This window comes from Lissotriton helveticus (assembly GCF_964261635.1).
Source record: "Lissotriton helveticus chromosome 1_1 unlocalized genomic scaffold, aLisHel1.1 SUPER_1_unloc_7, whole genome shotgun sequence".
NCBI lineage: Eukaryota > Metazoa > Chordata > Amphibia > Caudata > Salamandridae > Lissotriton > Lissotriton helveticus.
In genome coordinates, this window is record NW_027611714.1 from 3,693,643 (window position 1) to 3,707,849 (window position 14,207).

A 14,207-nucleotide genomic window follows, 5' to 3' on the forward strand; every position below is an offset into this window, starting at 1 on the left:
ATCCTAGACCAGTGTGTGGACAAAACACATGCCGACAAATCGAGGACAAAGGGATTGGGACATGGTCTAGGAACAACAACAACAAATCCTACATCAAACAACACGGTTAACTGATGGAGAGCTATGAGCGACCTGAAGTGTAATACTGAGAAAAAGAAACCTGGAGAATTGCTGCAAATTAAAGTAAATTGAAAAAACTAATAAAGACCTACATAACCACAGCTGTGTGACCTGGGAGCCTATTGTTTCTCAATAAAGCCCTAGTTTGTGATTATCTTACAGGGCTCACATTATCATTCGCGCTGGAAGAGATGGGAGCCAGGGGTGTCTGGTCACAGAAGCTCATTTACATACAAAGGGGGTGACAGCCTGTTCACAACGCACAGCACAACTTGTTTACGTAAATTGCTTGTACACGGAGCAGGGTAAAGTCTTGTGTCTCTTTTTTTTCATTTTCTTTAATATATCCTGCACCTCGCTCTCTTCTTCTCTTTCTCTCATTTCAATTCATCATAAATTACTCAATTTCACTATTGCTTTATCAGCATGGCACAAGTCGGGGGTAGCCACAGTTTGAAGGGGTCCCGCCACTATTATCTAGAAACAGGACTCAGTTCCACCTAGCTCCTTAGCCTGCAACTGGTAATTGTTACTTTGTGCCCCAGCACTGCAGACACAGGCCTCTGAGTGTTTGTTTGTGTGAGTGGCGCAAGAGAGGAACAGAGAACTTGACAAAATTAGCCCTTCTATTGCTTAATACATTGTAAATGTGAAACACTTTGGGGCTTAGGGGCTGGATAAAGAATAACGTCAGGAAACAAGCGCAAATTAAAAGCACATTTTATTTATTCGCTGAAAACTGTTTAAAAATTAAATTTCCAAGTTCCACATATCTGTTTAAAAATATTTACACTTTCAGTCATTTCCGAGTTTAGTTATAAACTAATAGTGGGAAAAACACATAATGTATAAAAACTGAAACGAAAAACTTATTTTTACATTATTTTATGTTTCTTTTCTTTTGTTTTTAAAACAGGCCGTTAACCTTTCACATGAAAATTATTATAAGGGCCTGACATCACTTCTTGTGACGTCACTACATGTGACGTCATTGTGATTTGATATGATAATGGGCTCCTTTACTATTTTCCTTACTTGTGCCCTGTTATTGGCATGACATGAGTCTATAGCTATTAAAAATAAACATATAAATTCACAGGTGTTCAGCCCGTTTCTCTAGTGATGTCACACATTGACATGTATTCTGCTGCTTCTTCTATTTTTAGGTGAGTACAAATAACATGCTGTTCCCCCTCCTTTAATTTCTCTCTTTTTCTCCCCCTTTCTTTGTCTCTCGCGCTCTCTTTATCTCTCCCCCTCTCAATCTCCCACACACTCCTGTTAGTTTTAGCTTCGTGAATGTCACTGCCACTTCTGGCATTCATACGACAAATCCTTCAGAACATTTGAGGACAAGGTGCAATCAAGTGTGGAAGACGAGTTGCTGGGAGTGCAACTGATTGTCCTGGCACATATATGCATTTGATGTGGGATTTCGCTATTTCACCACATTGTTCAACTAGAGTCTGCTGCTTACAATCGTTCATTTATGGTAAAAAGTAGAGTTTGGCAAGGCACAAAATGAATAGGGAGAGCCAAGTCAGAGAGGAGCCACGGGTCACAGTTAGTTATAAGGCCCAAGGCACGAGCTGATCCAACAACCGATAACAGTGTGTAAAAGATGAGCAAATGTTACTTAAAAACAAGGTATATGCTCTTTTATATCTAAAAATAGGTTATTTCTTAAACACCTGTGCTTCGCTTTAGTTCATTACATATACTGCAGTGGCATTTGTTAATAGTAATATATACATTTTACCAATGAAGCTTCCCTCTCCGGAGCCCTGACAACAACATGCCTACTTTGGGTGTGTTGGGTTTATAGGTTTTATCACTAATCCTACAAGTTAGCTGAAAATATCGTTGTTAGTCCCAGTATTGTTCAGTGTTGTATTTACAGGAAGTGTGATCTGATAAGTGACTAAAGCTGTTCCCACATTCATTGCACTTGAATGGTTTTTCTTCTGTGTGAGTTCACTGATGATACCTTAATGCTGAAGAGAAGCGAAAACTACTGCCACATTCATTACAATAATAGGGTTTTTCCCCCGTGTGTGTTCACTGTCGACTCAGAAGTTGTGATAATCAACTAAAGCACTTTGCACATTCACTGCACTTGAATGGTTTTTCTCCTGTGTGAGTTCGCAGATGACACCTTATTGCTGAAGAGCTGCGAAAACTACTGTCAGATTCGCTACAATGATAGGGTTTTTTACCCGTGTGTGTTCGCTGACGACTTTGTAGGTCTGATAAATGACTAAAGCACTTTGCACATTCAGTACACTTGAATTTGGTTTTCCCCTGTGTGTGTTCGATTATGTGTTTGAAGTTGTGATAACTGACTAAAGCACTTTGTACATTCACTGCACTTGAATGGTGTTTTACCTGTGTGTATTCGCTGATGTGTTTGGAGATTTGATTAGCAACTAAAGCACTTTGCACATTCACTGCCCTTGAATGGCTTTTCCCCTGTGTGTCTACGCTGGTGTCTTTGAAGGCTTGATAACTGACGGATGTATGTCACTACAATGCATACTTTTACAACGCATACCTTTACAACGCATTTTTTAAAACGCAAGATCCATTACAATGCATCCCATTACATCGCATGCCATTATAACGCATCTTTAAAAACTACCTTTACAACGCATTCCACTACAACGCATACTACCTTTACAACGCATACCATTACATTGCATGTATGGTAAGTATTGGATAGTGTAGGGGTAAAATTTACTATTCTAACTCCAGTGGGGTGCAACAGTAGGGTAAGTGTTGGATAGTGTAGGGGTAAAAATTACTATTCTAACTCCAGGGGGTGCAACAGTAGGGTAAGTGTTGGATAGTGTAGGGATAAAAATTACTATTCTAACTCCAGGGGGTGCAACAGTAGGGTAAGTGTTGGATAGTGTAAGAGTACTATGTGTATGAGTTGTAATGGTATGCGTTGTAATGACTGCGTTGTAATGGCATTAGTTGTAGTGGTATGCGTCATAGTGACATGCGTTGTAATGGTTGCGTTGTAATGTCATGCGTTGTAATGGATGTTGCGTTGTAAAAGTTTTGTTGTAAAGGTAGTACGTTGTAAAAGTTGTGTTGTAAGTGTTGTTTCCCTAACTGACTAAAGCTCTTCACACATTCACTGCGCTTGAATGGTTTTCCCCCCCTGTGTTCGCTGATGACTTTGTAGGCATGATAAATGACTAAAGCACTTTGCACATTCAGAGAAAAAAGAAAAACCAAAGGTGGTGAGGGACGGAGCGTTGACAATACAAACACTCACCCCCAGTCAACTGAAACAATGGATTTAGGCCCAGATCTCTGTACTGGGGTGAATGTATGACATTGTTCTGCATTCTGTCCATCACCTGTTGTTTTTGCTTTGCACATTCAGTGCACTTGAATTTGGTTTTCCCCTGTGTGTGTTCGATTATGTGTTTGAAGTTGTGATAACTGACTAAAGCACTTTGTACATTCACGGCACTTGAATGGCGTTTCCCCTGTGTGTCTACGCTGGTGTCTTTGAAGGCTTGATAACTGACTAAAGCTCTTCACACATTTATTGCAATGGTATGGCTTTTCCCCCGTGTGTGTTCGCTGATGTCTTTGTAGGTCTGATAATCGACTAAAGCTCTTCCCACATTCATTGCACTTGAATGGTTTTTCTCCTGTGTGAGTTTGCTGATGATTCCTTAATGCTGAAGAGTAACGAAAACTACTGTCACATTCACTACAATCATAGGGCTTTTTCCCCGTGTGTGTTCGCTGATGACTTTTTAGGTCTGATAACTGACTAAAGCACTTTGCACATTCACTGCACTTGAATGGCTTTTCCCCTGTGTGTCTACGCTGGTGTCTTTAAAGGCTTGAAAACTGGGTAAAGCTGTTCACACATTCATTGCAATGGTATGACTTTTCCCCTGTGTGTGTTCGCTGATGTCTTTGTAGGTCTAATAATTGACTAAAGCTCTTCCCACATTCAATGCACTTGAATGGTTTTTCTCCTGTGTGAGTTCGCTGAAGATTCCTTAATGCTGAAGAGTCACGAAAACTACTGTCACATTCGCTACAATGATGGGGTTTTGACCCCGTGTGTGTTCGCTGATGTCTTCGAAGGCTTGATAACTCACTAAAGCACTTTGCACATTCAGTGCACTTGAATGGTTTTTCCCCCGTGTGTGTTCGCTGATGGCTTTGAAGGGTTGATAACTCACTAAAGCACTTTGTACATTCAGTGCACTTGAATGGTTTTTCCCCCGTGTGTGTTCGCTGATGGCTTTTAAGCACTGATAATTGGCTAAAGCTCTTCACACATTCACTGCACTTGAATGGCTTTTCCCCTGTGTGTGTTCGCTGGTGTCTTTGTAGGTTTGATAAGTTACTAAAGTTCTTTACACATTCACTGCACTTGAATGGGTTTTCTCCTGTGTGAGTTCGCTGATGTCTTTGAAGGTTTGATAAGTTACTAAAGTTCTTTACACATTCACTGCACTTGAATGGTTTTTCCCCTGTGTGTGTTCGTTGATGTCTTTGAAGGATCCATAACTCACTGAAGTACTTTGCACATTCACTGCACTTGAATGGCTTTTCCCCTGTGTGTGTTCGCTGGTGTCTTTGTAGGTTTGATAAGTGACTAAAGCTCTTTGCACATTCACTGCACTTGAATGGCTTTTCTCCTGTGTGAGTTTGCTGATGACTTTGAAGGTTTGATAACTGACTAAAGCTCTTTGCACATTCACTGCACTTGAATGGCTTTTCTCCTGTATGTGTTCGCTGGTGTCTTTGTAGTTTTGGTAATCTACTAAAGCTCTTGACACATTCACTGCACTTGAATGGTTTTTCGCCTGTGTACATGTGCTGATGAATCTTGAGTAGTGATGACAAACTAAAGCTCTCGCTGCATGTGTATGATTCTTCTTTCTTGGTTAGTGTCTGTGGGTCGGGTATATATTTGTCTACATCCCTTGACTGTATTTCTTGATGGGCCAACATGGCTGAAAAAGCACTTGTGTTTTTCTCACACACTTTATATGTGTGCGGTATTTTACACATTTGATTTCTGTTTTAACAATAAAATACAATAGCCACCAAACATTTGCCACACTTCTAATATGTAGAAGGTGTCTTTTTAGGCGATTGGGCCTTTAGATTGGATTATGGCTATGCACGCTTGCGGGTAAATCTGTATCTTCCGTTTGGCCGGTGCAAATTGAGACAGTCTGTTGTATTGTAGATGCAAGAACTCCTCTTTCTTTTACCCGTCAGTTGTCTGGCTCCGCTCTGTTGTGCTTTTCTCTGACTGTTGTGAGTTACCCAGAAAGAGTTTGCAATTCACCTAGAGTACTAAATGATGGCTTGTCATTATATTAGAAAAAAAAAGAGCACTGCGGTAATCACATCATACCGATCCCATGATCAAAGGTGGTGTTGGACACCTGTTTATACAGGAGGCGATTTGTTATTGTTGTTGCCTTAATTTTCCTAAGTTCATTTCTTCGTCTTGTGGCGTGGAGGTGTACAGTTCGGCCTCTTACAATCACTGAACTGCCCTTGATGCTTCATCCGAGATCTGTCAGTTTGTGTGCAGGTTCCCCTGTCGCCGACTGCGCTGATGTTTTCCTGAATATTGTAGCTCATTATTTCTGCTATTATTGAAGATTTACAGCATTAGCTTCTTTATTGATGGTCATTTCATACATCCAAGGATGGTTTTCTGTTGGATGTAAAGATATTTAGCATTACTAAATTGAAACATAATGGAATCAGAATTCACAATGTTTAACTGGTTGTAAAAGAAATTTCGGAGGAGATTTACCAAATCTCCACACAGCAGCGCAGCCCCCCCCCCCCAGCGCAAGGCTACGCTGCGCTTCGTTGCGCGACAGGAAGGGAGAAGGAGAGGACCATATTTTCAAATATATGGCTCTCTCCTTCCCTTTCCCTTGCGCTGGCACTGATTACAACAGCCCTGCACCATGCACACACCTTAGCACCAGAGCACTAGATTGTGTGTGTGTGTGTGTGTGAGTCCAGCATAGATTTTGTACAGGAAGAACACCCTTCCTGTACAAAATACGATCCCTAGACACGAGGGAAAGCTTTTCCCATTTTGTATACGTGTTGCACATTGCAGCACGCATGCAAAGTTAGAAAAGGAAGGAGAAATGAAAGCATTTCTCCTTCCTTGCACCTAGTTTAAAAGAGTGCACTTTTCTCATGCTAACCTCAATCTACTGTATTTGGTAAATTGGGTTTAGCGTGAGATACCTTGGGTGGTTGCACGGGAACGGCCATGCACCACCCTTGGCAGGCCCCATGGCGCAAAGTAATGTAACTCAGTACTATGCGCTGCTTCACATTAATTTTACATTATTTGCTTGAAAGGAAATTAGGAAAAAGGGATTTTGTGCTGTTTTGTGCCACTTTTGTGATAACAATACGGCACAAAATGTTAGTAAATCTCCCCCTTCTTCTTTACCGCCTTTGAAACTTAGCAAGGAATATTTCATCATACACAGATATTTAACAAAAAAATCTGTTGATAGGGTAACATCTTATTAATGTCTGAAAAGGAGGTGATTTACCAGTGTTTACAGAGTAACTTAGCAAAGTAAGGGCGCTCACGGAGCTCCCAAGTGCTTAGCGGTATAGCTTAAGATAGACGCATATGGTCAAGATTTCATTTAAACAGCAATAGATTTTAGAAAAAGAGATAGATCAGGCTGGGCTGCAAAATGTCCAGTAACTCTTTATGAAGTATACAAAGAAAGTAACTCCATTCACACACTTCTTCTCGTTCCTTTCCGATTCACTTAAGATCATCTCAAATACCAACTGTCTTTACCTCGCTGTTCATAAGCCACCTTGGACACTTTCAACAGCTCCCTTGGTTCAAGCATTTCTGGTTTGTTCTAACTTGGAAGATTGGAACATTATTGTGAGTTGAGGGGGGTTTCCTATCGCCATAACATCTGTCCATCTCCCTGAAACTAGTGCAGCCTACAGCACCCGGTTCTGGCCCCGAAAGATAACTTTCAAAAGCAAGCCTTTAGTACTTCCTAAAGTAGATAAAGTTCTGTAAGATGCAGCTCCTTCTGGGGCTTTTGTGTAAAACAGAACGAGGGGTTCACTGTTAGGCCCATCCTGTACATTATATGCGCAGGTAAGGCAAACAAACGTTGATTCATATAATATAATATTCAACGATATTAGTCATTTAGTACTTATAGAGAATCCATCACAACCAATAATTTACCTGACATATCCCCGCAGCAGATGTGTGCATATTACTCTTTTTTTCCCCCTTTTCCACCATTACATGGCATTTGGCATGATGTTGTCCGTTTGGGGCCCAGGATGCCACTTTGTGACCGGATGGGCATTTGGAAGAGCGGGAAGAGGTGTCTGTTATCCACAGGTGATGCAGCATTTCTACCGTTCCATATTTCTCATATTCAAGTTTACCTAATTTCCTGTCCTTCTGCCCCTCTACTGCCTTCTGGCTGCGCACTCACTTTGTGGGGTTCATCAGAAGTCAGATAACGGCCTGATAGTCACAAGGCCATGGATCTCACTTCTTCTACAACACTTATTGCAGACATAGGGCCCGATTCACAGAATGAACTTAAGACTAAATCCTAAACTTACTACTATTTGGTATTCACAGAATGCACTTACTACTTTCGGGATTCACAGAGTGAACTTACTACTTTCGGGATTCACAGAATGAACTTACTAATTTCGGTATTCACAGAATAGATTTAAGACTACTAACTTTACGTCCGCACTCGGGCCGGAAATTCCGGCCCGGAGGCGGAGGAGCTTCAGCTTGGGGGCGGGGCTTGCGGCCCAGAGGCGGAGCTTCCGGCCCGGAGGTGGACATTTCAGCCATGGCTAAATCTCCACATCCGAGCCGGAAGCTCCGCCTCCAAGCGACAAGCTCCACCTCCGGGCCGCAAGCCCTGCCTCTGGGCCACAAGCGCCACCTCCAAGCCAGAAGCTCCGCCTCCAGGCCGGAATTCCCAGCCCGAGTGCAGACGTAAAGTTAGTAGTCTTAAATCTATTCTGTGAATACCGAAAGCAGTAAGTTCACTCTGTGAATCCCAAAAGTAGTAAGTGTATTCTGTGAATACCGAAAGTAGTAAGTGTATTCTGTGAATACCAAATAGTAGTAAGTTTAGGATTTAGTCTTAAGTTCATTCTGTGAATCGGGCCCATAGAGCCTAGTTAGGAATTTGTTCAACAGATTATTGCCTAAAAACTAGGGATGGGTGAAGAATTCCGCTCTGCCGGCAGAACTCGAAAAGTTTTGCCCTCTCCGTTCCAAAAAACTCCACAAAGTGATGCAGAACAGAGTTTTTTTTCTCAAGCTGTTCGCCAACGGATAGATGACGAGCACTTGTGAGAAAATATAACGCGCTAGACCTCCTCCTGGTGAGATTTATCATTGCGGGAGGTCGCGGCAGGTCGCGACCACTCGAGTGTAGAAATCTGCCATTCTCGTTCATGAAGCTGCCACTCGACTAGAATGTCAATTTGAGCGGCAGAAAGCAGCAGCGCCCTCTGGCATGACGCGTAGTGCAGTTCGTGCTGATTTTACAGTGCGGGACAAAATCCTGGCCCAAAAAATCAGTGAGAGCAGCGCAACTTAACAAACTCTGCCACTCGCGTAAGTCCGCGGAGTGCGGCGGAGTTTCCCTGGCACTTCGTGGAGTTCAGCGGAGTAATACTCTGCGAACTACACCAAGGCCTAATCAAAACGTGACAGATATCCTGTCTGCTTCATTATAATTGCCACAGGATGTAATGCATTTTTAATGGGGTGGGCAGGATACCTGTCACATTTGTGATGGAATAAACCATCCGCTGAAATCTAAATCAGGCCTTTGGTGTACATTGTGTCCAGTGTGGCTAGCTGGACTTGAAGGATCTTGTGGTTTGTGGGTCTCTGACTGCTTGTAGGTTACTACCAGGCAGAAATGATGTCAGCTGCGCCTTGTGCAGATCTTCCTTTCTAGGCAGGACTTCTGTCAGCTGCGCCTTGTGCGGATCTTCCTTCCAGGCAGGACTTCTGTCAGCTGTGCCCTGTGCAGATCTTCCTTCCAGACAGGACTTCTGTCAGCAGCACCATGTGCAGATTTTTTATTTCCCTGTATTACACAAGCATGTACTTTTGGGATGTATCTGGCACCCCTGCCGCCACACTGGAATGGTCAATGACTTCTGTCAGCTGTGCCTTGTGCGGATCTTTCCTCCAGGCGGGACTTCTGCAAGCTGTGCCCTGTGCAGATCTTCCTTCCAGACAGGACTTCTGTCAGCAGCGCCTTGTGCAGACCTTCCTTCCGGGCATGGCTTGTGTCGCTTGCACTTTGTGTTGATGTTCCTACCAGGCAGGACTTCTGTCAACTGTGCCTTGTGCGGATCTTCTATCCAGGCGGGACTTCTGTCAGCTGTGCCCTGTGCAGATCTTCCTTCCAGACAGGACATCTGTCAGCAGCACCATGTGCAGATTTTTTATTTCCCTGTATTACACAAGCATGTACTTTTGGGATGTATCTGGCACCCCTGCCGCCACACTGGAATGGTCAATCAATCAATCACTGCATTTATATAGCGCACTACTCACCCGGAGGGTCTCAAGGCGCTAGGGGAGGGGGGGTCCGCTACTGCTCGAACAGCCAGGTCTTGAGCTGCTTCCTGAAGGCGAGGTGGTCCTGGGTCAGGCGGAGGTGAGTCGGGAGGGAGTTCCAAGTCTTGGCGGCCAGGTGGGAGAAGGACCTTCCCCCTCTGGTGGCTCTTCGAAAGCGGGGGACGGCGGCGAGGGCGCAATGGTGGATTGTTATGACTTTTGTTTTATGTGTTGCTAGCGTTGGACACCATTTATTTTCTTCACCAGGGAGCGTGTAAAGGGCGCAGGGGTTGCTGGACCCTAATTAGGTTTATATTTTGCCCTCACATTATCTTTTAAACTTGCTAATATTGTGATGAGTAGTACTTTCGTTTCGTACATGCCTCTCTGACACACCCCCCGGAGGTTGTGCTATAAAGACAGATCTACGGCGCGCCAAAGTGGCGCCTAAGACAAGCTCGTCTAAGCCCGTACAGGCTTAGACTGTGCTCAGCGCCGGTCCTCCTGTTGGTTTCACCCCCCAACCGACTGTTCGTATCCGCTATGTACAGGATGAGCTGCTCACTTTCTAACCTTTAGGTAACCCTTGTTTAGGCCCTACTTTGATTCTGAATGATACTATCGGCAAGAATAGTTGCCCAGATTGAAAGCTCACTCTGAGCACCTCTAGGATTGTCGCACTTAGCTCTCCTACACCGCATGTCTTCAGGTTACCCACTCCTCAGAGAGAAATCAGAGGCATGTTTATTAATGCATGGTCTCTAACAGAGAGTGCATCCTATTTTGCGGACTTTCTAGAAGTTTGTGCACTGGATTTTGCTTTCATCACTGAGACCTGAGCATATGCTTCATCCCACCCAGATCTAATTGTTGTGCAATTTCAGGCATGATCATTTAGGGAAAGGGGTGGTGGGTTAACAATCATTTACAGGGACAACCTCAATGCCTCCTTTGAGACATTACCGGCCGCATCTGATTATGAAGCACTTGCATATAAAATTCCTCTTTCTAATCCTTACTCCTTCAATGGGGTACTTATTTACCGACCCCCAGACCCTAGGACAGCCTTCTCAAATAGTAACAATCAGCTCTAGGACATTAAATCCAATTCCCTTGATTTCACTCTACCCTGTGACTTCAATTTCCATCTTGAAAATTCAGCGGATAAAGATAATATCGATCTCTCAGACCCTGGGGCAAGTCTCGGTCTCACCCCGTTAGTGACGGCTCCGACACACTCAGCCGGCCACTCAGATGGTATTTTCTCAGACAATCCCTCTCTTCAAGTCACTTCTGCATGTCCACTTCTCTGGTTAGACCATCGTGCAGTTATGCTTCAACTGAATTTGGAAACGGATGTTCTCACTGTTCATCCTCAGCCGCTGTGGTCCTTATGCCGCTCCTGGCATAAAATGACCCCTGAACTAATGATGGCACAGGTCAATCAATCTATGCTTGAGAATACTGCAGATTTAGATGCAGCCACGGATGATTATCAGCAGTGGATTGACTCCAGTCTCCATTCGCTTGCTCCATTTAAAAATCAGAAAAACAAACAATTTTTTCCCCTCGAACCTTGGTTTGACGAGAACCTTAGAGCTCACAAACAAGCCTGCAGAAGGCTAGAAAGAAAACTAATATCAAAAATACTCGAATGAGAGAAAGTTGAAAATGGAAGATAGCAGGCAGGAGGGATAGAGCGGCCAGAACCCCCAGTCCGGACTTGAAAGGACAAGAAGTAAGTGCTACTTCAAGCGCCATTCCAGACCCCAGAATAAGATAACCACCACACAAGAGAGGGTAACAAAGAAGAAGCAAATAAGCTCTTCAACGAATACGACGACACCAAAAACCCGTCCCACTACAAACAATATCAGCCCTGAGGAAGACCTTGAGACAAAACAAGGTGCTGGTCCCACAGCTGCAAGGTCAAAACGCGTTGGTACAACAAAGTGGTCTAGAAAGAATTACTTCAAGACAAGTTGAACTCTATTCATGTGCTTGAATTGAAATAGGACAAAACTCCCCTAGTGTAAATAATTTTAGAAATTTCTTTCAGACCACCGTAAAAGGACCATAAGCCAGGACAGGTGGACAGGACGAACATTGTACATAGTCCTGACACAAGGGGGCCGATTCCGATACGGAAAAAAATGCTCCGTATAGCCGTACGGAGCGTTTTTCACGTACAAATCGTACACCTTCAACGTCCCTGTTCGAATGAGGAAGTACAATTCGTACCAGGGGCTGGACTCCGTACGAATCGTACAGAGACCGTACGACTCGAATCCCTGTATGATTTTCCCGCGGACGCGACATCCATATGCTTCGTGGCTGGTATTCCCGACCCGGCAAGTACGAATCATGTCGGGTATGCACCGTACGACTCTTTTTTATGGGAGCCGAAAACATCCGTAAAGGCAGAGTTCGCCTCGAAACAGGTACAGAACGCCCCCCACCCCCGGGTCTGGTACGTACACTCCATGATCGCAGGGGTACGATGCGTACCCCTGCGATCATGCGGTGTACGCACCGTACCCCGCGATCTTGGGGTGTACACACCGTACCCCATGTTCACTGGGTGTACGGTACGTACACCCTGCGATCGCGGGGTGCGGTGCGTACACCGCATGATCGCAGGGGTACGAAGCGTACCCATGCGATCTTGGGGTGTACGCACCGTACGGTGCATGTGTGATTGTGCGCTTTTCCGTACGAATCTTACCTCCCTGACGTGGACCGTACGAATCGCGTCCTGGTAGCCCGGTCCGGATCGTACTCGCCGGGTCGTACGGGATGTGTACTATTCGTATGGAGATGGCTCCGGATACGCTTCATAAGGGCAGTTTTTTTCCAGGATCGGAATCGCCCCCAAGGTGTCAAATTGTTTTCTTTTTATATGAAATATTGCAAATGTGATAATCGAAAAAAGTTTTCAAAAATTCAAAACACAAGTTTTTGCTGTATATGTGTAATTAGTTTTTTGTAACATATTTGTCATGTTGTGTATATAAATGTCATGTTTTCTTCCTCTTTTTCAAATATTTTGTGTTGTATATAATGGTGAAGAAATACTAAACAGGGATAAAAATAGAGAAAATATGATCAAATGAAATAAATACAGGGTCAATAAAAGGGACCTCTGCTAATAAAGTAATGGTTTGTTATTTATGGTGTTTGAGGCACCTTGTTTTTTTGATATTAGTTTCTAGATTCCAGCCTCATTCTTCCTTAAAGGAATCACTCCCCTTGTTTAGTTAAACATTAGAAAGAAAACGGCACATCCACTATGATCCCTGTGATAAAATCCCATACAAGCACGCCATTCAGGCCTACCATGATATAATTTTTAAAGCAAAATCCAGTTACTGTGTCGTCAAAATTAAATCTTCTTTAAACATCCCCAAAGAACTCTTTGCGACGGTGGTAAAACCGAGCAAGCTTCCTGACCTAAAAACATTACAGCCAACCAATCCTTCTGCAATTTGTTAGCAACTTTTTTTCAAGATATGGTCAAAGCTACCTATAATACCTGTTCGCACAAGCATCCTCCCTGTGGTATAACCAATGAGAAGGACACAGGCATTGAACTGGTACTGATGGCTACCACCCCCTCAGACCTCGCAGAACAACAGGAAACAGGCCAGCCAAGGAATTGGGATCAGGGAGTGTCTGGTACTGGCAGATACCACCTCCCGACTCGATCAGTACAACAGAAAACACGCCCCCCCCGCCCTATGACACGGGTAGCTCGTCCTTCAGCAGGAGATACGTTTCTGCTATCTTTTAATCTTCTATCAGAAGATCAAGTTCAATCATTATTTAGCCAAATTATATGTAGCTCTCCCTTGGATCCCGGCCCTCCCGGAATTCTTCATTTACCGCCTGAGGCCATCTCCAGGCTCCTTGGGGACATCCTCAACAGGATGTTCACATCTGGTTATTTTCCTATGGAATAGAGAATGGCCTCCGTTCTACCTCTCCTAAAAAACGTAGTCAGTAGCGATAGAAATAATTACAGGCCTATCTTGCGTCTTCCCTTCCCTGCAAAGGTTGTGGAGAAGGCTGCGAACTCTGAGCTTTCAAATTTTATTAATAATAATTCACTTCTGGATGCCACCCAATTTGACTTTAGAAGCCAACAGATGGGCTATCTCTGATTACTGCCTCAGTAGAGATACGGCAAACCCTTGACACAGGTGGAAATGCTGCCCTGATCTTGTCGAACTCTCTGCAGCTTTCAACAGTTAACCAAAGCCTTCTTATTGACTGTCTCTTCACTTTAGGGGTCAGGGGCAAGGCCCTCAAGCTCGTTAAATCTTTCCTTTCAGATATAGAGCAATTTGTTGATGTCAGTGGCTTCAAGTCGCCCTTTTTCTGTTGACCGTGTGTGATTCTGCAGGGCTCTGCCCTTAGTTCGACCCTTTTTAACTTAAACATAACCCCTTTGGCTAACCTT

The 14,207-nt window shown here is 43.9% G+C and overlaps 1 protein-coding gene across 1 annotated transcript in view; it reads right to left on the minus strand.

Moving 5' to 3' along the window:
- Window positions 1-838: 838 nt before the first annotated feature.
- LOC144806415 (uncharacterized) overlaps window positions 839-14,207 on the minus strand; it is a 116,481-nt gene continuing 103,112 nt past the window's right edge. Inside the window, 1 exon segment of the mRNA XM_078672776.1 lies at window positions 839-5,172. Coding sequence (XP_078528902.1) covers window positions 3,511-5,172 — 1,662 coding nt within the window. The 3' untranslated portion in view covers window positions 839-3,510.